The sequence below is a fragment of the Saccopteryx bilineata genome, chromosome 2 (assembly GCF_036850765.1).
Source record: "Saccopteryx bilineata isolate mSacBil1 chromosome 2, mSacBil1_pri_phased_curated, whole genome shotgun sequence".
In the NCBI taxonomy this organism is placed as follows: domain Eukaryota; kingdom Metazoa; phylum Chordata; class Mammalia; order Chiroptera; family Emballonuridae; genus Saccopteryx; species Saccopteryx bilineata.
The window spans coordinates 314,801,054-314,824,928 of NC_089491.1; the positions used below are offsets into that span (position 1 = coordinate 314,801,054).

Below are 23,875 nucleotides of genomic sequence, written 5' to 3' on the forward strand. Positions count from 1 at the left end.
CTGCAGAAGCCCCTGGTGCAAGCAACCAACTAAGCGCCTCGGTATCAGCGCTCCCTGCCACCCTGGTGTGGAAATGGGGGTGCGAGTTTCAAAACGGCCTCCCAACGCCCCTGTCTCCAGCACACATCACCCTGCAGTCCAGGGCCGGCACCCAACAAGCCGTACCTCTCCCGGGCTAGGAGCGTCTATCCCGAAGCCCCGACACCGAACCTTCGCGCCTTATCGCTATGCGCCCCGCCTCCTCTGAGACCCACCCAAGAATCAGGTTCTCCAAGCGAGCAGTACCCCGGGAGAGCGCGGGAGCGAGTGGGCGTTTGCTCCCACTCTTAATTAGGCATCCCCCAACACACACCCAAAAATTAACGTTTATGACAACGTGGAGGTAGCGGACCCAGCTCGCCTAGCTCTCTGGAGAGCGGGCGCGGTGGGGCTGCTTCCGCGGTGGGAGAGAAACACGTGGCGCACCCAGGGCGCATTTGAAGGCAGCGCCTGACGGAAACGCTCTGTGCGTAAGTGGGGATACTCGAAGCTTCTGGGCACCGCCGGCCAGCACGTGCAGCGGCTGCCACCTTCTCCCCAACGTGCACATCCCCCCCCCCTCCCCCCGGCCCGCTCCTGCAGAAGCTCCGACTCCACCACCCCCGGATCTGGGCGGGAGGTGGCTGGGCTGGGAGGCGCCACCGCGGAGGGGTGGGGCGCGCCGAGGTGGCTAGCAGCTAGCCGTCGGTCTACCGTCTGTCACGGCGCCGGGGACACTCCCGCCACCTCCGCTCCGTGCTTTCTTGTCCCTGGGAGTGTGGGCAAGGCTGTCCCGGGGCTTCCGTGGGCCGAACTTAACCCAGTCCGAGAGGAAAACGCAGGGGAAGCCCCCGGCGCCCCCAGAGAGCCGCGGAAGACCCGGGCGGTGCAAGCGCTGAGGACGAGCCCGGGCGGGGCCCCGGTGCATCGTGACTGTCGCCGTCCGTGTCCGGAGTAGCGGCCCGCGCCCGCACGCTCGGCGCCCGGGGCCAGGGGAGCCCCACCCTGTCGGCCGTGGGCGAACGCTGGCCCGGGACGCGCGGAGCAGCCGTCGCAGGGCCTTGCCACGGCCTCCAGCGCCTCAGCCCCGGGGAATGCAGTGGCCCCCGGCCCCTGGAGTCTCTCCGTGTCTGGGCTGGGCCTCCTCGCTCACCTGCTCCGCGGCCACGACGCTCCTGAGCCGCGCCGGCCGGGCCCCCCTCATGGCGGCCAAGTGGTTCAAGGAGTTCCCCCTGAACCTGAAGACCGTGTCGGAGCGGGCCAAGCCTGGCGGGGGTGGAAGCGGCAAACTGCGCAAGAACTCGGAGGCGGGCGGCGTGGGGCCCACCCCGGTCAAGGGCCGCAAGAACTCGGCTGCCGAGCTGGGGGGCGGCAGGGCGGGGGTCGGCCCCCCCAAGGACAGCCGGCTGTCTCGGGACAGCCTGCAGGGGCTGATTCAAGCTGCCGCGGGCAAGAGCCGCAAGAACTCCCGGGCCACGGAAGAGGAGCCCCACCGAGGCGCAGCCAAGAGCTCGGGCTGCAGCACCTACATCAACAGACTCATCAAGGTGGACACTCAGGAGAAGAACGGGAAGAGCAGCTACCCCAGCAGTAGTAGCAGCAGCAGCAGTACCAGCAGTTCTTCCTCCGCGTCCTCTTCCCCTTCTTCTCTGGGCCCTGAACTGGACAAGGGCAAGATTATTAAGCATCAAGACACGGTAGGAATCCAGACTCCCCTAGACCACCTGTCCCCTACTGAAGCGAAACAGTGGGAAGGAACATAGCGAACCTACTAATCCCTAGGTAGGGTTCCTTATGCTTCAGACGAGGGGAGGATGTGTTTCCCCCTCTAACATTGTGTGGCTCCTTAGTGACCATTCAAGTTCATTAGGGTTTTTTATTATTATTTTGAAAAATCCTCATTCTGGGGATGGGGAACTTTGCAGAAATTTACTATCCATTTAATTTTGTTAGCATTTAGAAGAGTGATTGAATGAAACGTTCCTACTTGATTCAGTTTGGCCCCCTTGTAGATCGTTTATTTTAATTTTGATATCCGGGGGGGGGGGTCCAAAACTGGACTGTGTATAATTTTAATTCTTTTTGAGCATAAGGAATGGTAACCTCTGAACTGTCTAAGTATGGATTTCAAAGCTCCAGAGAATGGGTTGGCCAACCCAGCCCACCCCGCCCCCAGTGGGGAAGCTCCACCTAGTAAAGGGCTTCTCTGAGCTTTACTAGCACCCACTGTTACAGCCCTTTCATTCAGTCCGTGATGACCAGGCGCTGTGCCTGTGCGGCAGCCATAGAGGATAAAGGGCCTAGGGCTCTGCAGTGGAATACAGAATGAAACAAAGAAACACTCTCAAGGAAATTACAGATGGGGAGAGAACTGCTTCTAACACACCAGAGGTTTTCTGGGTGCTGTCCAGTGTGAGGCATTTAAGGTAAAGCATTGAGCATGTGAAGAGACTCACTCCATTCTTACAGAAATGAGTTAGGTGTTTGCTTGTTTATTTTAAATCCACTCTTCTGTGGGAAAAGGGGAAAGAAAAGAGCTCAGACTGAGCTTTCAGACTCCAATCGAGATGATCATGTCCTGTCATAGGAAATTTAATTTTCTCCTGCCCAGGCTTCAAACCTGCTGCCTGCCTGGATGGAGTCAGTCAGTAGCACAGACCATGTGTGTCTGCATTGGGTACTTCTATTCATTCCTCCATTCATTCTTTCCACAAATATTTACAGAGAGCCTACCATGTGCCAAGCACTGGGGGAGAGCCATGAAAGACCGCGAAGGACTCAGTTGGTCCAGATATTAGTGGTCTACCTGACTGACTAGATTCTAAGCACCTTGCAGCCAAGGGCTGCATATCGCGCTTCCTGTTCCGCACTGCACTCTGGGAATGCACTGCACATGGTGGGCAGTCAGAAGAATGGAGCCAGGAGTGAGTGGTAACCACAGTCCTCAGCAGTGGCTGCCTGGTTATTTTTGTGGTCATCACTTTGGCATGTCTGAGTTTTTTAGGCCATCTCCTCCCAGGTGGAAGGTTCTCATCCAGGTGGCCCCTCTTCTTCACTTCTCTCTATTTATCTAAATTCTTTCTGCCAGCTCTAGTGGTCCTTTTCTGTGAATTCTTTGGAGAATGTAACCAGCAATTGTGGAACAGGCTTTTTCCCAGAGAAGGGGCCTTTTTATCTGACCTCCTACATTGTCACAGCTGCTACAGAACAGAACTATTGTACACATACCACCTTTCCAGGCCCCTTTGTATTTTTGGAAAAATAGGTGGTTTTTGACAAAAATACTGATCGAAACTATCTGATTGTAGCCTCTAAGTCCATCTATGAGTTATTGAACCTAGAACTCCCACAATACTGTTTATTTCTTATTATGAAGCCTGTCTCTTTAGAGCTGTTACAGATTCCTTGAGGACAAGAAGCAGGTCTTGGTCTTATTTTGATCCCCTAGCCAGTGCTGGTAGACATTCAGCAGTGTCTGGGTGATTGACTGAGTTACCGTGACTGTATTGCTCATCTTGCTGGCATTAAAAGGACCAAAGTCAGGGAGAAGGTGGTAGACCAGTTTGGTTTTTTATGCCCTAAAGCTATAGACATTCCCCATTCCCCACCCCTGCCACCCTTTAACTCAGCAAATTCTTTATTGCTTAGGGATAGAAAAGGAGGTAAAAAAAAGTCTTGAGGATCATCAGAATTTAGATGAGCTGTTGACAGTCAATTATGCTAAAAATAATATCAGATGTTTGTGCAACTAGGTGAATAACATGATCAACTGCAAAAACTATCCAGAACTGGTTGGAGATTTTGGGGTCTTTTCAGATCAGCAGATTGTCAGTAGCCATTTTAATATCACTGCCATTCTAGCATATGATAATCCTTAGCAACTCTCCTCTCTGGTTCTTTTACAGGTCATCATTTTAGAAGACTATGCTGACCCATATGATGCCAAACGGACAAAAGGTCAAAGGGATGCAGAGAGAGTAGGGGAGAACGATGGCTACATGGAACCCTACGATGCACAGCAAATGATAACAGGTTTGTGACCAGGAGCTGCTGAGTAGGGGCAGAAAGCTCACACTCAGCGTTTGGGGAACTGGGGTGAAGCAATTTAACCAGCCCTCCTGACGATAAGAAACAAATTTGACCTAAAAGTAAAGTCAAATATTTAGTTAACTTCCTGTATAGTTTGTATCCTTCAGTTTTAGAATTTGCAGAGATCTTTCAAGTTTTTCTAATTCTATGTAAAATGACACTCTTAGATACTGAGTTTACAGATCTGCTCAGAATGTGATCTTTAGTTTTAAGATATTTACATGCATTGCTTGCCCACTTTAAAAGCTTTGACATCTATCATGAGAGTCATAAATCTATACCAAGGGATCAATACATTCTTAAAGGATTTTAAGTTGTTAAAAGATTAAAAAAGACAGTCCTCTGTATTATAGTAGAAGATTGATTTCCCAACAAACTCACAACATTAGAGCAAAATATTTAATTACTAAGGAATGATTACTAATCACTGGCATGAGCCAAGCCATTCAAGGCAAACCTAAAACCAAGCAATAATCTTATAACTTTTCAAGGTGGGACAATTCCAATTTATGACCTAAGCAATCACCCTGTCATTTTTGGCATCAAACTTTGCCCTTTTATTCATAAGTCTCTTAAGTTGGTGTAAACAATACTTTAAAATGATATGTTTACTAGTTATTTAGCTTTTATGTGTGAATTTCAGAGTAAGTTATTTATTCGCCTAATTTTTCTTAAACATTCTTTAATCCAAAATGAGAAGTGAAGTTTCTGAGTGCTGACTCAAGGGAGCCTTATTTGAGTGTCATGGATTTCATACCTGGGAAAGGAATAATTAGTCACTCATTAAAGACTGTCTCTTCTGTTTAGAAACAGGTTGGAAAGCTGTCAAGCTCAGGCTTCATAAGCATAGTCTCAGCAGGGTTGAGCAGAAGGGTAATGGCAGCCCCCTGGAAGGGTCAAGACAGGCTTCAAAATGAAAACGGGCTGCCACAGGAAAGCACTGCTGTTTCCTGCACTCTGCCTGCAGAGATAAGGCAAGGGTGTACCCTGGCCAGGCTGTGACCCTGAAGGTCACTGGACTGTGACCTCTGATGAAATCTGTGAATGAAAGGAAGTAAAAATGAACCTAGTCAGAACTTTAAAAAATATCGGCTGTTTGAAAGAAATAGGAGAGATTTACTTTCACATAAAATTAAGGAAAAAGATATTCTTGAAAAAAATATGTTTACTTTTGACTCACCTTTCTTTGTCCTTGGTTTTTATTCCTCTCTTTCTCTTTGACTGAAATAAGTAGTTTATCTGTACGGGCCCAGCTGTTTATTTGTGGAGCCATACTGATAATGAGGGAAGAACTTTGCTTCTTAAAAATGAATATATCTTTTTGTTTCTTATATAATCCCCACAAAACTCTATAACAGGTCGGGAACCTATGGCTCGCAAGCCAGATGTGGCTCTTTTGGTGGCTGCATCTGGCTCGCAGACAAATCTTTAATAAAAAAATAATAATAACATTAAAAATATAAAACATTCTCATGTATTACAATCCATTCATTTCCTACCGCTCATGTTCATGGTTGCGGGTGGCTGGAGCCAATCACAGCTGTCCTCCAGGACAACACCAAATTTTTATTGGATAATGCGTAACGTACATGGGTCATTGTATGACTCTCACAGAATTACATTTTAAAATATGTGGCATTCATGGCTCTCTCAGCCAAAAAGGTTTCCGACCCCTGCTCTATAAGCTAGGGGACTCCAATACAGGATCAAAGAGTTTCTGATTTGCCTATGGTCACAAGACTTTTTAAGAGACAGAGCAGAAATTAGAACCTAGACCTTCCCACTCCAAATAGGGTAGTCTGTCTCCTACACCAAGTTACCACAGACATGAATTAGTGCATACAAAAGCACTTTAAACTTTACTCATAAATAAGGCATCTCAGACTCACAAAGAGGGTTATAGTGAAAAGTCAAAATTGTCCAACATGAAATAAATGTAATAATAATAATAGCTAGCATTTGATATTCAAGCATTTATTAAGTTCCAGGCTCTGTTTTAAATTGTTTATGTGAATAAATTCATTTAGGAATATGGAATTAATGTATTCAACTGGAGAATAAATTCCAATTATTAAAAATTTAAATAACTTTTTAAAAATACTAGATTTTTTCTTTGCTTTTAAAAAATATTGGCAAATTTTAAAGTTTCTTCATTTAAAATATATATCAAAGAGCACTTTATCAATCAATGTAGAGAATATACCTCTTATTCTACCCCGTAGGTGACACAGCTGGACAAAATAACAGGAAGTGAGTTCATCGGAAGGTGGGAATAAAAGATTTGCTGCTGGGTTTTTGTTTTTCTTAAACCTTTTACCTTTTTTGTTCAGTTTTCTCCTTGTGATGATTTGTTGTCAAATCCAAGTTCAGAAATGTCTCATATTTCTTGAGAAACCAGGAATCTCTTTTTATTTTGTTTCCGCATTTCTATAGGAAAAGGAGACAATACTAATGAATGATTTAACTATGGAGCACCCAGCCTCTGTCCTTTTTAATACCTGTGAAGTGGGAACATGTCTGATTTTAACAATAACTTTGGTGTCTAGAACACTGCTCACGATGTTATAACATCCAACAAGTATTTTTTTACCATGTACCAGGCCCTATGCTAGGGTCTGGGCATATAGAGAACAAGACTTACATGACACATGTCATTATAGACCTCACAGCCCAAAGGGCTAACAGATCTAACATCAATACAGAAGGAAATATGTCATTGAAAAGTATGGTAAGTGACATGAAGTAGAGAAGTAGAGTCACCATCTGCCACGGGGAATAGAGAGGCAGATACAGAAATTAAGAGGTAGTTAGTACTTTCCTCTGGCCAAGTAGCTGAGACCCAGGTGCCCTGGATCCGTTTCAAGACTTTGCTCTTAACTTTTAAAAGTTAAGAATTTATAAATTTATGAATAAGTTCTCACTTAGATTTATTCAAAGGATTGTTTATAAAAAGATAGGGCTATAACTACAAGGCACTAATAATATAAATAGTATAGGCTTTGTTCTGCTAAATTAGCAGAATCATTGTGGCTAAATAATTCGTAGAAATATTTATATAAGTTAGCATTATGGGTTATAGCCACCAAATTAAACTTAGCATTAAAAGGGTCTTTAGTAGCTCCCAGAGACAGCCATCACTCAGCATCAGAACCCCTTCCTCAGCTGTTTCACAGCGGGGAAAGCTTGCTAGGTACCAGGCTTACCAGGTCGCCTCACTAACACCTACAACCCTGAGAAAGAGGTGTTAGAAGTCTCTGTGATACAGTTGGGAAACCAAGGTTCAGAAAGATTCAAATTTGTCCAAATTATACAGATTCAGAGTGGAGCTTCCAGGTCATTCAACAATCTTTGATTTTAGTTAGGAGCGCCGGTCTCGAGTGGTTTTACATTTTTTATTTTTGCCTGCAAATGGTTTTATTGGTTTGTTTAAATAGTGAAATCTAAAAGAATTTTCTTGTTCAGGTGTCCATTTAAAAGATTAACCATTAATGGGAAAAAATATAAATAGAAGACTATTTTTGATTGATTTAATTTGTCGATGCCTTCCTTGTTAAACTCAAATTTTAGGGCTTCTGAATTATATCTTTTGTGTGTGTGTGTGTGTGTTTTCAGAAAACATTAAAAGTAATCTTAAATAAATTCAAGCACTGATAAAAGATATGAGTAAAAAAGTTACCTAACAGCCCTTTTTCTGATTCTAAGGGGAAAAAAAGAGCCTTATGAAGCTCTAAGTTTAGTGTTTTGAGAACATTATGAAATGAATTAGGGGAAAAGGTGCATTATAGAAGTTGTAATGAACGTTTTACATGAGATCTTTGGGGCATAAAATAAGGTATGATAAAGAAAGCTCTGGAGACAGTGCTAAACAGCTCCCCCCCCCAACTGTTGCACAGCCTCAGTTTATTCACCTGTGAAAATGGGATAACACGTCTCTCACCCCAGTATGAGGCTTCACTGAGATGCCAGGTATAACACACTAGCACATGCGTACCCAATGAATATATAGCCATTGTTTAGACACTCTAGAGAGAAAATTCCATTTTCAAAGAGAATTTGAGGAATAACAATTGCTAACTTCAATTAAGTAAAAGAACGTCTTAGTCTTCTGTTATGCTTTTAAATATAGGTGGCATAATTATGTACAGCCAGTGTCGGGCATTGCAAAGGGAAGATTTGAGCCCATGTTCTGTTTCACACCATGTTAGCTGGTGCAGGTCAGGCCTGGGTTTCAGCTGCAGATGGGTGTTTATCTGCAGCCTGGTGGCGGCATTCTGTTGTCTGCCATGTAAATGGCCTCTATCAGCAGAGCCAGGGCGTAGCTTCCTCTCGCCATTTCCTCCTTCTCAAGCTCGTTTCCTCCCAGAGCCAGCTCTGCACGTCAGGGGCTATTCTCCCTGCAGGAAGGGTCAGCTTGCAGCCCCGCGATTGTTTCTGTTTCTATGGCGCCGCAGGTTGGGGGCAGCCAGGTGTTGGAATGGACTGGAAGATTACTCCCCTTGAAGGGGCGGAGGGGCCTTGTGCTCAAACCCTTTTTTCCCCTAATTAGACATTGTTTAAAAAGATGATAGTACTTTGCAGATTTTGCCCAATCCCAGGACCATCCCGGGAAGGAACATCCTCAGCTATGTGTTTTGCAGTGTTTTTCCCAGAGCTCTGTGTGCAAGGCACATATTTTATTGCCTAAAATAGAGGTGCAAGGGCCTCAGCTCAAAGGTAAAAACTCAAACACACATGTAACAATAACTCAGGATTCTGTTCTATCATTTTAACACAAATTCAGTGGAATTTTCTTGTGATTAGGACTCGTACCTTAAGGTTGGAACCAACTATTTTTCTGTTTAGTTCAACTGGTTCAGAATGGAGGCGAGGACCGCGGGAAAGGTTTCTCCAGCCTGTGCCAGACTAAACGGAGAGCAAACTTCGGTTTTGATCAGAAACTTAGAAATTCTAAATCCATCCTATGAATTCCTTTGTGTTTTCTCTTTCCTTAATAAAACAAAACAAAACAAAAAACCTCCAGCCTTATCTTAATTGAACCAAGAGCAGAGTAAGTTTTTGTTTCTTATTTTCCATAACTCTGTCTAGAATAAGCAGTGAAGAAAAAAAGCTGTTGGATTGAAAATTAAGAAGCTTGGACAGAGATGCAGGAGACCTCAGACAACCCCAGGCACCTTCCCTGGCCTGAGGGCAGGGATTGCTCTTCTAGTGCTCCGGCTCTGATGTGGAGGCTTTACATTCTGGAGAACCCTTCTCCTTGGGGTGGGTCTGACAATGACAAGATGAGCTCTGGAGAGTGGGAAGAATGAGAGGGGGTCCATGGGGACCCAGAAAGTGTGGAAATGCCTCTCAGGCTTCGCTTCTTTTTTTTTTTTAGGCTTAGCTTCTTATTAGAATCATCTAGGGGAGCCTTTGCAACTAATTCCCTGGACCAATTAAATCAGGGCCTCTGGTGATAGGACCCAGGCCTCAGTGGTTGTTAAAACTTCCCAGAAGATTCCAATGAACTGCAGTCAGGGACCCCTAGCCAGCAGAATTATCACCTCACCCTATCAATAAATTTTGTCCTTTCTAATTTAGTGTCCTGATTTTAATAACTTTTTCCTTGAATGTTTCATTTGTTGCCCTTGTTATAGAAGTCTTGCTGAGTTGATGATTCTTCTCCATAGAGCAGGGGTCTCAAACTCGCGGCCCACAGGCCACATGCAGCCCACCGAACAATTTTGTGCGGCCTGCAGACTAATCCACGAAGTTCAAAATATTTTGGATAAAATTAAGTAAGCCTAGGGGCCTACTTGTATTTTTCATTTCTCTAGCATCCTAGCTAGATATTAGCTTAGTTAACAGCAGTTGTGATGCAAACTACAGTTTCTGGTCGTTTTGTGACACTGAGTAAACTGCATGTATGATTGTGCTTGTTGTACTGATTTTTTTTTGTTTTCAACTGCAGTGAGAAAAGTGTTGTGTAACAGTTGCCTTTTGTAGACCTAGTGCAGCCGCCGCCCAACGGCTGTGATCTTGCTCTGTGGCTCACATGCTGAGTTGAGTTTGAGACCCCTGCCATAGAGTATCGTCACACCCATTTTATCTATAGACAGTCTCACTTTCCTTTGTTCTGTGGCATCACAGTCTTGTGATCCTCTTCTTCCTTACCTGACCACTCCTTCTAGTCTTCTCTGCTGTACCTCTTCCATTCACCTTCAACTGACCAAGTCCCAGATTCTGACTTTGTTCCTCTTTTTAGTCTGCTTCCTTTCCTCTGGTGATTGCTTTCATTCTCACAGTACTAACAACCATCCATTTGTAACTGCTTGACACATAACTCAGACCTTCATCTCTCTGCTGAGCTCTGGATCCATATTGTCACGTGCTTAAAGAAGTTCCAAAGCTCTTTCCTCTCTCCCTCTCTATATCTCCCGTCCCATCCATCCAATTATTATTTAGCACAACTATCCTGCAAAATTAAGACAGTGGTTGTCCCTGTCTCAGCGGCCTCCACCAAATTGGAAATACAGAGACAGCAATAAATGTGTACAGTGGGAGAAGTGCAAGGTGAGAGTGGGTTGGCAAAGTGGGGGCACCTGGGAGAGGTGGAGAATTGGAGAAGATGCTAGGTTAGATTTCAGAGGATGGAAGACCACCCAGACACTAGTGGGCAGAAGGAAGTATAATGCTCAGGGAACTTCACAAGTTCTGTTTGGTTAGAATAAAGGATTGGATTGCAGGGGGACAGGGCAAGGATGTGTTGAGAGAAGAAATTGGAGATGGAGACAGATCTGGTCACAGAAGGCCTCCCATACCATGGGTGGGATGTTGAGCAGTTTAAACATGCTGAGCAGCCTGACTGGGCGGTGGCGCAGTGGATAGAGCATCGGACTGGGATGCAGAGGACCCAGGTTCGAGACCCTGAGGTTGCCAGCTTGAGCGTGGGTTCATCTGGTTTGAGCAAAGCTCACCAGCTTGAGCCCAAGGTCACTGGCTTGAGCAAGGGGTCACTCGCTCTGCTGTAGCCCCTTGGTCAAGGCACATATGAGAATGCAATCAACAAACAACTAAGGTGCGGCAACAAAGAATTGGTGCTTCTCATCTCTCTCCCTTCCTGTCTGTCTCTCTCTCTGACTCTCTTTATCACTGTGACAAAATGAATAAGTAAATAAAATAAAAAATTAATACATTTAAAAAACCATGTTGAGCAGTTTATACCTTAAAAGTAGGTAGTTGCGAGCTTATGGAGTGTTACGTTTGAGATGAGTTGTTTGTGTTTAGAAAGGTCTTTCTTGGTCATGACCATGGGACAGATTGAAGGCTTCCTGACAGACATTTGGAAGAACCACAATGCATCTGTTGGTCTGTATCGCCAGCCCTGGTTGTCCTGACTTTAGGCATCTTGAACTCTACCTGCAATGTGTCTGAGCCCCACACTAGTCAGTTCCTAGATACCACAGTGGCTGGCTGGCTGGTTAGCAGGCGGTTGGTTGATTTGCAGCAGGTTTTTTGCATCCATTTCTATTCCTCAGTCCAGATCATACCATTCTGGCTTATTCTATCCTGTACACTGTGTCAGAGTTATTTTCCAACACACAAATGTAACTGTTATTACCTGTTTAAAAAAGTTATTCTCCATTGCCATCCTTGCCTTTACAACTTCTACAATTTCATCACTTTGGTGCCCTGGTCTGCCTACTCTTCTGGCTTCTTCTCTGACTACCTCTTTCCTCTCTTGGCCTCTGTCCTTTGAATTTATCTCTCAACTCCCCCTTCTGGGAACAAGCCCTTTATGGTTCCCACCTCCATATCTTCACTCATGCAGCTTCCTCCACTGGAAATGACCTTCTCTATCAGAGTCAACTCATCTTCCATTTCTCTTCCATTTGGAGTCATTCCAAATGTAGTGAAGACTGTGGCTTCTTGAAGTCCAGCTTCCTGCTTTGGAATCCAGGCTTTGCCACTGAATGGTTTGGGCAATTTCCTTAAACTCTCTGTGCCTCAGTTTTCTCTTCTGTAATATTGGGTAACTAATAGAACCTATCTCATTGGGTGGCTATGAAAATTACAAAGTGCTTACAGTGGTGCTTAATGCACAGTACACCATTCATAAATGTTAGCTGTTGTTATCATTACTGTTTTCCCTATGACACCTCTTTTGCTTTTTTTTATCCTGCAATTATTAGGCTGTTTTGTTTTATTTGTGAATGTGTCTGGCTTCCCCCACTATATTGAAACTCCTTTGAAGTCAAGAATTCTGTCTAATGCCCAATGCTTTGAATATAGTAAATACTCCATCGATTTTTATTAAAATCCTTTTATCTCAGCTCCTAACAAGTTAAAACTCTGCAAGTGAACCATACTCCGAGCCAGTATGGGACCACCAACTGTGGAACTGGTTGCCTGAGGCCACTGCAGATAACCCTGGAGGCACATCTGTCTTCAGAGGTGACCCCTAATCCTATGATTTGATGCCATTATCTGGCTCAGAGGAGGTGTAGGCTCCTTCCTACAGCTGGGAAGTAACCAGCCCTTAAGGAACAACGTGAGGCAGTCTGCCACCTTCCCCCACACAGACATTCCAAGGGGAAGAGCTAAGTTGGGTAACTACCAGGCTTCCACAGCACTTTTCTTTCACGGTGTTCTGTGTGGTGCATTTTTCAGAAATTAGACGCCGAGGTTCCAAAGATCCCCTGGTGAAGGCCCTTCAGCTGCTCGACAGCCCCTGTGAGCCCGGGGAGACGGGCGCGAAACCGGAGGCGCTGGCCAAGAGACGGAGTTCCAAGGACCTGCTGGGGAAGCCGCCGCAGCTGTACGACACGCCCTACGAGCCTGCGGACTGCGGGCCGGAGCGGAAGGCGCGGCCCCCCGACGCCCACGGTCGGCTGCCGGAGGACGACGAGCGGCCCGCGGCCGAGTACGAGCAGCCGTGGGAATGGAAGAAGGAGCAGATCGTGCGGGCGCTGTCAGGTGGGGAGCGGGTCAGTGGCGGGGGCGGCGTCCACAGCGGAGGGTCTTCGTTGCACTCTCTGCAGCCCTGCTGGGAAGGCTGCCCTCAGCCTTTCAGTCAACGCCTCATTTATTTCCTCAACTGCACGTCTCTTTTTCTTAGGAATTTGGTAGAGGGAAACAAGAATTGGGCCTGGTTGGCAGACCTGTACTCAAGGAGAGCTTTTTTTTTGTTTGTTTGTTTTTGGTTTTGTTTTTAAGATTTTTTTTATTTATTATAGAGAAGGGGGGGGGGACAGGAAGCATCAACTCCTATATGTGCCTTGACCAGGCAAGCCCAGGGTTTTGAACCGGCAACCTCAGTATTTCCAGGTTGAGGCTTTATCCACTGCGCCACCACAGGTCAGGCTCAAGGAGAGCTTTTAATATTGCATTTCTCTTTTATCCTTCTGGGCATCTTTATCTTCCTGTCTTTTCACAGTGCACGACTGTTTTGGAAATAACTAAAATTAGCGTTTTTCAACCGCGGGTTACCGATCTTCCAGAAATTTCCTGTGGGTCTGTGAAAGAGCCACCCTGATGTATGAAGATTATATATACACTCAATGATCATAGTCATATTAGCTTATGAATGGCTTCTGCCTTAGTGGTCCCCAAAATAATTCTCCTCTTTTCACCAGTCCCCAAGTGTGCAAAGCTTGAAAACCACTGCCTTAAATGACTAATGAAAAACCTTATCTGCTTCCCACTGACGCTAACTGGGAGCAGCACTTCTAACTCCTAGTTGGTGCTTCTGAAACCTGTCAAAATCCCTATTTAGAAAAGGGATTACAGGTAGAGGTGACTGAGAAGCTGGATGAAGCCAGCTTGCTTTTGGGGGTAGTCAGAAGTCCTCCTGAAGGAGTCAGTTCTTCAAGTATGAATTTTTACCTGCCGAGGAAGGTCACAGGTTGTCAGTGATTACTAAAGGTAATTTGCCCTCCTGCTCCTCCCGGGACATAGTTTCTCAACTTGGCTGGGCACATAATTTCTTTTGGCTTTGATTTTTGTTTTTTATTTTAGATTTTTTTATTTATTGATTTTAGAGAGAGAGAAACAATGAGGGGGGGACAGGAAGCATCAACTTGCTGCTCATATGTGCCTTGACCCGGCAACCACAAGGACTCAAACCAGCAACCTCAGCATTCTGGGTCGATGCTTTATCCACTACACTACCACAGGTCAGGCTACCTTTGATTTTTAAAGTTAGGAACATCTTTTCCCTCCAACAGTAAAGCCAAGTTCGCAATTAAAAGTATAGCCCTGGCCAGGTAACTCAGAATGTTGTCCTAATATGCCAAGATTACAGGTTCAATCACCTATCAGGTTACATACAAGAATCAATGAATGCATAAATAAGTTGAACAACAAACAATGTTTCTCTCTCCCTCTCTATCTCTCTTTCTCTAGCTCTAAAATCAATAAACAAGCCCTGGTTGGATGGCTCAGTTGCTTGGAGCGTCATCTGGAAGTGCCAAGGTTGCCAGTTCAATCCCTGATTAGGAAACATACAGGAACAGATTGATGTTCCTGTCCCTCTCTCTCTCCCCCTTCATCTCTCTCTCTAAAGTTATAAATAGGCCCTGGCCGGTTTGCTCAGTGGTAGAGCGTCGGCCTGGCGTGCAGAGGTCCCAGGTTCCATTCCCGGCCAGGGCACACAGGAGAGGCGCCCATCTGCTTCTCCACCCCTCCCCCTCTCCTTCCTCTCTGTCTCTCTCTTCCCCTCCCGCAGCCAAGGCTCCATTGGAGCAAAGATGGCCCAGGCGCTGGGGATGGCTCCTTGGCCTCTGCCCCAGGCGCTAGAGTGGCTCTGGTGGCAACAGAGCAACGCCCCGGAGGGACAGAGCATCGCCCCTGGTGGGCGTGCCAGTTGGATCCCGGTTGGGCGCATGTGGGAGTCTGTCTGACTGTCTCTCCCCATTTCCAGCTTCAGAAAAAATAAAAAAAATAAAAAAATTGAATAAAGTTATAAATAAATAAGATGTTTAAGTATAGTTAATGTAAAGGGTGAAGAGGTAAAGTAATATTTGATAGCAGACCTTCAAGTCAGTTTGAGGTTTCCTTTAGTCTTGTTTTTCATAGATCTCTATCGGCACCTGTCGTTCTAGGTGCTGCTCGTTTTCTCTCTCTATCTTCTATCCAGCCTAGATGTCATGGCATCCATAAGGCATTATTCCATAGTTGCCTCCTGTTTCACAGGTGATTTCTGCTGTTGTCTTATTATTTCACAGTAAAAACTGTTCACTTGACTTTGTAGAATGATACACACTTTTGCAAGGAGTCATCACCTTTAACTATGTTTAGTCTTTTAATCTAAATATACTAGAACTTAGAGGGCTTTTTTTAAGTACATGCTGAACTATATTAACGTGATTTTCTCTCAGACTCTAAAAGTTCTTTACACTGATGAATGTCTTACAGAAAATGTAGCTGTCAGTGGACGCTCGCAGTGTGATCAGATATCAAAGACAGCAGGAGCTCAGCTGTCCCAGGGTATTTGCAGAATATGTTAGCTCACATTAAAGGGAGGGAAAAAACTTCTTCCCTAAACTGAGGCAAACAAGGAGGATTTTATTTTGAAGTTAACATGGGTCACCTCAGTGGCCTCTGATGTTAAATGGAGCCTTCCTTCCAGTTCAGTTTGAAGGCTCTGAGCGACCTTCCACGAAGGAGGAGACAGTGAGGCAGCACCACCGACAGAAGAGCTGGACCCAGAAGATCTTGAAGCCAGCCCTGTCTGACCACAGTGAGGAGGAAAGAGTGGACCCGGCCCTGCCACTGGAGAAGCAGCCGTGAGTCTCCTGCGCAGCTGCATAGCAAACAATACCTGGTAGCTCATTCACAGCCTGGGGGTGGGGAAGCACACTGGCCCGTTGTACATGATCGTTATTGCTCATGAATGCTTGTCTGGGTGGGGCTTATTAGTGAAACCCTGCTTTCAGAGCCCAGTGTATTTGTGCAGAATGGAAAGTGTTCTGCATCTCAAGAGCCTGATTTTAAATTTCATTCTCCTGTATAGAGTGAAAACTTCTAAAGTGACATTAGCCCCAGTAGCTCCCTCTTGTATGATTGATGGGTTTTGTGATCCAGGATTACCCAAAGCTGCATTTTGTCTGTTCTGAATGTGAAGCAGAATCTAGTTGGGGCTGTTGAGCTTCTACCAGAAGTGCATTTCAAATAGTGCTTTATGGAATGAGGCCCTGTCTGGATTTCTATTTTGACAGTTGTGATGTCTTCCCCACCCCATTTTTCAGTTGGTATCATGGTGCCATCACCCGTGCTGAGGCTGAGAGTCGACTACAACCCTGCAAAGAAGCTGGTTACCTGGTTCGAAATAGCGAGTCAGGGACCAGTAGGTACTCCATTGCACTAAAGTGAGTGTGGCAGCCTCGGGGGCCCTCCCATGTAGGGGCTGTGCCATGAGGGTCTTTCCTATCATGGGTGTAGGGCCAGTCAAAGAGGATAGCATTTCAAGGTGGTTCAGAGGGGTGTGTATTGCCAGAAAATAAAATACATTTGCTTGGACTACAGAATATGAAATGCTCTAAGTAGAATGCAAAATTGGTTTTGGGTGAATGCCCCAATATCTCTTATGATAATGAGGGTCCCATTTCATTGTCATTGTACATTAATCAATTTGCACTTTACATTACCCGATCTAGAGTGAGTCCTCTCACCAGAGAAATAACTCCTGAGAAAAAGAAAAATTTCTGACAGGACAGTTATGTCATTCTTTTTTTATTCCCTAGTGTTTTGGGATTTTAATCAATCAGATCCCTTGATTGTTCAAATGCCAAGGGCAATTTTGATACCAGCTTCTTCTGGTGAAGAAGGAAACGCTGACTTGTTATTACTCCCCTGTCTGATTGTACACAGAACATTCATTTTTGCCTGGTAGGGCTGGTGGAGCTTGAATCATGGAAATTCTCATTGCTCCGCCAGTTCAGTGGTGCTATATTAGAGGATCATTGTCAAGCGCCCTAACAGCATTTCCTTCCTGAGGAAGCTGAGCCCCTGCAGCTGAAACAATCAGACTGGAGGGGAAAAGAGGTTGGGGTGGGAGGGTGTTGGAGCAATATGGCTCAGAAAACGGGATAGGCCACCAGATATACAATACCAGGAATAGCTTTGCTATGTTCCTGAAACTGGTGCTCACGGATTAGATCTTTGAGCCTTCAGTGCCAGCTGTCATTATATACAACCAGGGACAGTCTTTCTAGATTGAGGTGGAGAACGGGGGGCGGGGGAAACATTTTTTTAAATTATTATTATTATTAATGTATTCTTTGGGGAGGAAAGAAGGAGGAAACCTTACACATGTCCTTTTAGTCATGATGAAGAGTGTGGGTTTAGAACTCACCTAGTGATCTGATACTTGGGCTTAAGCACTAGTTTGGTAGTTTGGGGGCCAGGAGGGGCCAGACTTGTTTTGGTTTTTGGTTTCTTTTGTCTAGTACCTGATGACTTGTGTGTACTAAGGATAAATAACTGAAGGGTGACACACATTTATTGAGGGCTGTGTTTGTTTATAACAATTACAGGAATGGGTGAGAATCTGTCTGCCTATGAATCTGGCAGGGGTTGTTTTCAGTGGGGAGAGATACTCCTGCTCACTCATTCATGTCTCCTCCTTGATTTTTATTTTGTTGCAGGACTAGTCAAGGATGTGTCCACATCATAGTGGCTCAGACCAAAGACAACAAGTACACACTGAACCAGACAAGCGCAGTCTTTGACAGCATCCCTGAAGTGGTACACTATTATTCCAATGAGAAGTTGCCTTTCAAGGGGGCAGAACACATGACCTTACTCTACCCCGTGCACAACAAGCTGCACTAAGGTTCATCCATCAAAAGCCCTGGCCGACCTCTCACACCTAAGAGGGCATCAGCACCCAACGAGTATCTCAGGGGACAAGGCTGGACTGTGCATAATAATTAGTAGAAAGTGGGGGGTATTCATTGAGAAGTCAAAAGTCTTTGGACTTGAATCCATTCCGTGACACTTGGTTAATGACCTGTCCCTTTTCTCCCTGCTAAGTAGCTCTACAATAAGAAATCATAATTTACCAGTTACCTCCACTCTCTGGAGTAGGGTGTTCTATCTGGGGTGTGACCCTCAGTAGAGCTAAGCCAGAAGTCCAGAAATAGCAAATTTCTCCAGTAATGTGTTAATTGTTGCCTGGAATAACTGGTCTCCAAACAAACCAACAAAAAGGCACTTCACTTTTACATAAGACAGCAAAAAATAATCAGTTAGACCAGAAGAGCATGTAATATTGGACCCCTTCTTGAGCAAAAGGTTGAACAGTAGAGAATAAGTGAATAGCGGACCTTAGAAAAAGCTGTCTTTCTCAAGCGTTCTAGTTCAGCTTTGGCATCTGTGAAAATTCACAATTTTAGGGTCTGGCAAAAGGATTATTTTGTTAGTCAGCCTTCTCAGAAAGTTTGTGGTTTCTTAATCTCTGAACTTTTTCATCATTTTAGCTAATCAGTAATATAAGCATAAGTAGGAAGAACAACTAAAGAACCACCAATATAGGCTTTCGGCCAAGATGGCGATGTAAGTAAATGCAGTACTGATGTCCTCCCACAACAGCCACATCAGAATTATAACTAAACTACAGAACAACCATTATTCAGAACTGCCTGAAATCTAGGTGAATAGAAGTCCTACAACTAGGGAATTAAAGAAGAAACCGTATCAAGTCTGGCAGGAGGGGTGAAGATGCAGAACAGGCTCGTACTACACCCACGTGTGATGAAGGAAAATCGGGATGGCTATCTCAGCTGCAGTGGTCCCGCCCCAAGGAGCAAGGGGTCCCGTCTCCATGTAGCCCTCCCCCAGTCCAGGGTTCCAGTGCCAGGAAGAGAAGTCCCTATAACTTTTGGCTGTAAAATCCAGTGGGGATTGAGGCTGAGTAAGATGTAAAGGCTGCTGGAATCTCAGGCGGCTCCTCTTAAAGGGCTTCCACACCACAGACTTATTTGAACTCACTCCCTCTGAGTTCCAACACTGGAGCAGCAGCCTGAAGGGCACCAGGGAGGAACTGAATTGTCTAGCATCAAGGAGTATGAACTGGAGGGGTGGCTTTCTCCCAGACAGAAGTGCTGGCAGACAGGCTGTTCCTTTGCTGAGCTTTCCTCACATGGAGCTGGCAGGGGGGGCCATATTTAAGCCTCCATCAACCTGACTATCACTGTTTGCCTGGTCCTGCTGATTGCCTGAGACCCAACCCAACTTGTGGGCCCACTTACACTGTTTCCAATGGCTTTGCCGTCTGAATGTCCTGTCTTAGTTCACACTTCAGACTTTCCTAAAATTTCTCAAACAAGCGGCATCTGACGTTAACATACCCTGTACCTCTCACTAAGTGGCCCCAGACCCGGTGCTAGCAGCAGCTAGCCTTGATTCGCGGCTTGGCCTCTCCTTGGCCCTTCATGCCCAGCATAAGTAGCAGCCATCTGCAGATTGCTTTGTAGCTCATGCCAGCAGGCCCCAAGCAGAACATAGGCGGCAGCTGACCTTGGTCAGCACCTCCTGGGAGGCCCCAGAGCCATTGTATTCACCACACATCGATGCACTATCTGCCACCTCCTGGGACAGATTCAGTGGGCACCAGAAACCTGCTGAAGTAAGTCCTCCTCTGTGGGGTGGGCCTCTACACAGCTGATCCACCGTGGTTAAAGCTAGTCCTTGCTGCTGATTAGTCTATGGGTAAATCCATGCCACTGATGTACCAAGAACAACCAAGGCTCAACTACAACATGAGGGTATACATAGGCCCCACAAGGCAGGGGAGAGGGGTACACCTGCAGTGCCCAGCTCAGGTGAACAGGGAGGCTGCAGCACTGGACCCTACAGAATACCTACGACATTAGGCCACTCTGCCAAGCCCAGGAAACGTAGTAGCTCTGCCTGATACATTAAAACAAACACGAGGTTGCCAAAATAAGACAAAGACACGTCCCAAATGAAATAACAGAACAAAACTCCAGAAAAAGAACTAAATAAAATGGAGACAATCTGCCAGATGCAGAGTTCAAAATGCTGGTTATAAGGATGCTCAATTCACTTAATGAGAACTTTAACAACATAAAAAAGGACGTGGAAACCATAGAAAATAGCCAGTCAGAAATGAAGGATATACTAACTGAAGTGAATAATTTACAGTGAATCAGCAGTAGAGTACATGATTTGGAATATATGAAAGAAAAAGACACCTAGTCAGAACAGCCCCCCCAAAAAGAAAGAATTTTTTAAAAATGAGGATAGTGTAAGGAGCCTCTGGGACATCTGCAGACATACCAACATTCACATCATGGGATGCCAAAGGAGAAGAGAGCAAGAAATTGAAAACCTGTTTGAAAAAAGAGTGACAGAACCCTTCCTAATCTGGTGAAGGAAGTAGACATGCAAGTCCAGGAAACACGGAGTCCCAAACAAGATGAACCCAAAGAGACCCACACAAGATACATAATAATTAAAATGCAAAAGGTTAAAGACAGAATCATAAAAGCAGCAAGAGAAAAGCAGTTCTTTACAAGAGAGCTCCCATAAGACTGTCAGCTCATTTATTATAGAGCTGAATAGAAGTTGACTTGAAATGCAAAGAAACTTTGCAGGCCAAAAGGGAATGGCAAGAAACATAAAATGATGAAAAGCAAGTACCTACAACCAACATTACCCAACAAAGCTATTATTTAGAATCAAAGGGCATATAAAGAGCTTCCCAGACAAGAAAAAGCTAAAATTCATCACTACCAGACCAGTATTACATTAAATGTTAAAGTGTTTTCTTTATTAAGGAGGGGGGGGGGGAGATAAAAATATGAACACTAAAATGGCAATAAATATATATCAACAGTTGAATCTAAAAAACAAAATGAACAAGCAGAGCAGAAACAGACTCATAGATACAAAGAACATTTTGGTAGTTGCTAGATTGGGGGGGGGGGTGTAGGTGAAAAGGTGGTGGGATTAGGAAGTACAGATTGGTTGTTACAGAAGAGCCATAGGGATGTAAAGTACAGCACGGAATATAGTCAATAATATTCCAATAACTATGTATGCTGTCAGATGGGTACGAGATATATTGGGATAATCACTTAGTAAGTTATACAATGTCTACACCTGAAATTAATATAGTCTTGCATGTCAACTGTAATTGAATTAAAAATTTTTTAAAATTCAAATTAAAAAATGGAATCACCAATATAATTAAGTATTGACATGATTACAATGTTGAATTATAGAGTAAAGCAACAAGATTTTCATTTCTGATTTTTAAAAATCTGAAAATTTACAAAGCTCAACAACTGTTTTCATATTGGATAATTATACCAAACTTTTGATACCTTTGGTTTTGTCTTTGTGCATTGTGGCTGTTATGAAACTATTTTCAATTTTTGCTCCTAAAATTAGATTTGCTTTATTTTTAGGGTAAATTTAAAATATATATATATATATATATATATAACGCTAGGGTCTGCTACTATGCACTGGGTCTCTAAAGCTTGCAAAGTGTCTTATGCTGTACAAAGCAGACCACCAGTTCACACTGTGTAAAAATATTTTCTAAGACTGAGGTTTCCTCTAACTCTGACTTGCGTAAGATACTAAATCAATACTCGTAGTATTATCTTTATGATTTTTTTGTGAACATATATTACCAATCTATTTACTGTGAAAAAAAACCATAGGAATGGCATACTGTGAGAAGACTGTGGTGAGTGGCTCTAAAATTAGAGGTGAGCAGATGTTTCTGTGTTCTAGGGTTTGTAATTGGGTTTCTCAAACTGGTTCAGATGCAAATGTGCTGACTGTCATCAATGAAAGTTAATTTTTGTAGTTTTTTTTTAATTTACAAAAACTATTGATTTGGTTAATTTGGGGGAAAAACATATTATTCTAGTTATTAGCCATCATTTTACAATTATGATTTAGAAGTTAATTTGTTTCCTTATTCAGTTAAGGGTTGTGTGATCTTGTTTTTAAAAATTTGAGGGAAACTTTCTCACTGGCTCCCAATGATTTTATAATAAAGAATGTTCTGTTTTTTATGTACTGATAGAATTTTTTAATGTGTATTGTTTCATGTACTCTTCTTTAGTACAAGATTCAAAAGAAAATTATCATCCCTAATTCCAATTCCATTCAGAATATTTATTGTCTTGATATACAAATAATTCATTGTGTTAAACTTATTTTTAGTCCAGTATTCTAGAAATGAAACCTTATTTTTAACTTAAACTTATTCTACAAAGCAAATACAGCAGTTATCCTAATTTTAATAAACACAAAAAGCTTTGCAAAAACTTTTCTTTGTGTACTAAATGATTCTTGGCGCATACCCAGCTACTGTGATGAATGTATAATGAAACAACATTTTGAAAGCAGACCTGCTACTTGGAGTATTTATTGAGCTAGTAGAAGCTCGGCATTGTGCTTTTTCTATACTGTTTTTTTGTGACAGTCATACTGTTTTCTTTATATAATTAAAAGTGGAGATGTGGAGTTTATTTATAGACCAGTTGCTTCACAGTTGTACAGGTTATAAGAAGAAGAAATACAGTAAATTAGTAGCAGGGTTAAGCTACTATTTTCTTCTTTAGGTTTGTGACACAAGCTGACAAAAGCCAGGGAATTCACAGCTGGGTGGTGGCACAAAGTACTATTCGTTCTAAAAACAATTAGGCCCAGCAGGGTGTCCCTAATGGCTTCCTTGTTAAGCCTCCTGGGCCAGCTGATCTGAAGCCCTCTGATATATTTCCTCTCTAAGCTCTAAATGCTTGGGAGTTTTGTCATTTTGTCTTGATACAAGGGTTTTCCTATAGTCTTCATTCTTTTAAGTTAATTGTCTCCCAGAATACATTTGATTCTTTCTGGAGAGAATAATGTCTTTGAACAAATTTGTGCTTGGGTGCCTTGAGTTTTGCATCCATGAAGTGTCCTGCATTTGTGTTCTTTCTCCTTTAAAAAAAACTCTGCTCCAGGTTTGTAGAGGAGTTTATTTAGTTGGTTTGTTTCAGGCCTATAAGAACAGAGGGTAAAAGGACTTTTCTATATATTTACTTTGCTACCATAGCTGTTAACATCAGGTTTGATTTCAATCTTTGGAGCTACGTGTATTTAAATAGAAATAAAATAATGGAAAAATGTTAATTATGGGTACAAAAAGGTAAAATGCCTACTCTCTCTCAGGGACAGAGGTGTCCTTTGAAGTTATCCAAAATGCTTTCTTAAGAAGCATTTATATAAAGAGCCTGTATTTTTTTGCTGTTTAAAGTCTCTATGCTTTGTTGATTTGTTATTCACTTATTGACTTCTGCCACAGAACGGTGAAGTGGGCAGATAATCTCTGGGGACAGCCAGTTTTTGGCACAGGTGGGAAAATCAGTTGATTTTAAATGTGAGTGTCCTTTCCTGACCTATGGTGGCGCAGTGGATAGAGCATTGACTTGAAATACTGTGGTTGCCAGTTCAAAATCCCGGGTTTGCCTGGTCAAGGCACACAAAAGAAAAAACTACAGTGGTACCTTGAGATACGAGTTTTATTCTGTGACCAAGCTCGCAAGTCAGTCAACTCGTATATCAAACAAATTTCTCCCATTTAAAATAACTGAAATAGATTTAGTCCGTTCCAGCCCTGTGAAACATCCCCAAATCATCCTAAATTATGAAAAAAGACATGTTTTAAGAAACACACATGTATACTTTACCAGTGCATAACAGAATATATGAAATAAAAGAAAAAAGTGTTATTTAGTACTGTATTCTTACCTTGGAGACAGAGGAG

At 43.7% G+C, this 23,875-nt stretch overlaps 2 protein-coding genes across 2 annotated transcripts in view; one reads left to right on the forward strand and one right to left on the reverse strand.

The window, feature by feature from the left end:
• TDRD10 (tudor domain containing 10) overlaps nucleotides 1-946 on the reverse strand; it is a 62,523-nt gene extending 61,577 nt beyond the window's left edge. The window contains 1 exon segment of the mRNA XM_066257331.1: nucleotides 733-946. Within this exon segment, the coding sequence (XP_066113428.1) occupies nucleotides 733-946 (214 nt within the window).
• On the forward strand, nucleotides 754-22,386 carry SHE (Src homology 2 domain containing E). Its single transcript, XM_066261999.1, has 6 exons — nucleotides 754-1,715; nucleotides 3,924-4,050; nucleotides 12,754-13,059; nucleotides 15,713-15,869; nucleotides 16,332-16,451; nucleotides 17,730-22,386. The coding sequence occupies exons 1-6, from the start codon at nucleotides 1,113-1,115 to the stop codon at nucleotides 17,914-17,916; spliced, it is 1,500 nt and encodes a 499-aa protein (XP_066118096.1). The 5' UTR covers nucleotides 754-1,112; the 3' UTR covers nucleotides 17,917-22,386.
• The last annotated feature ends 1,489 nt before the right edge of the window (nucleotides 22,387-23,875 follow it).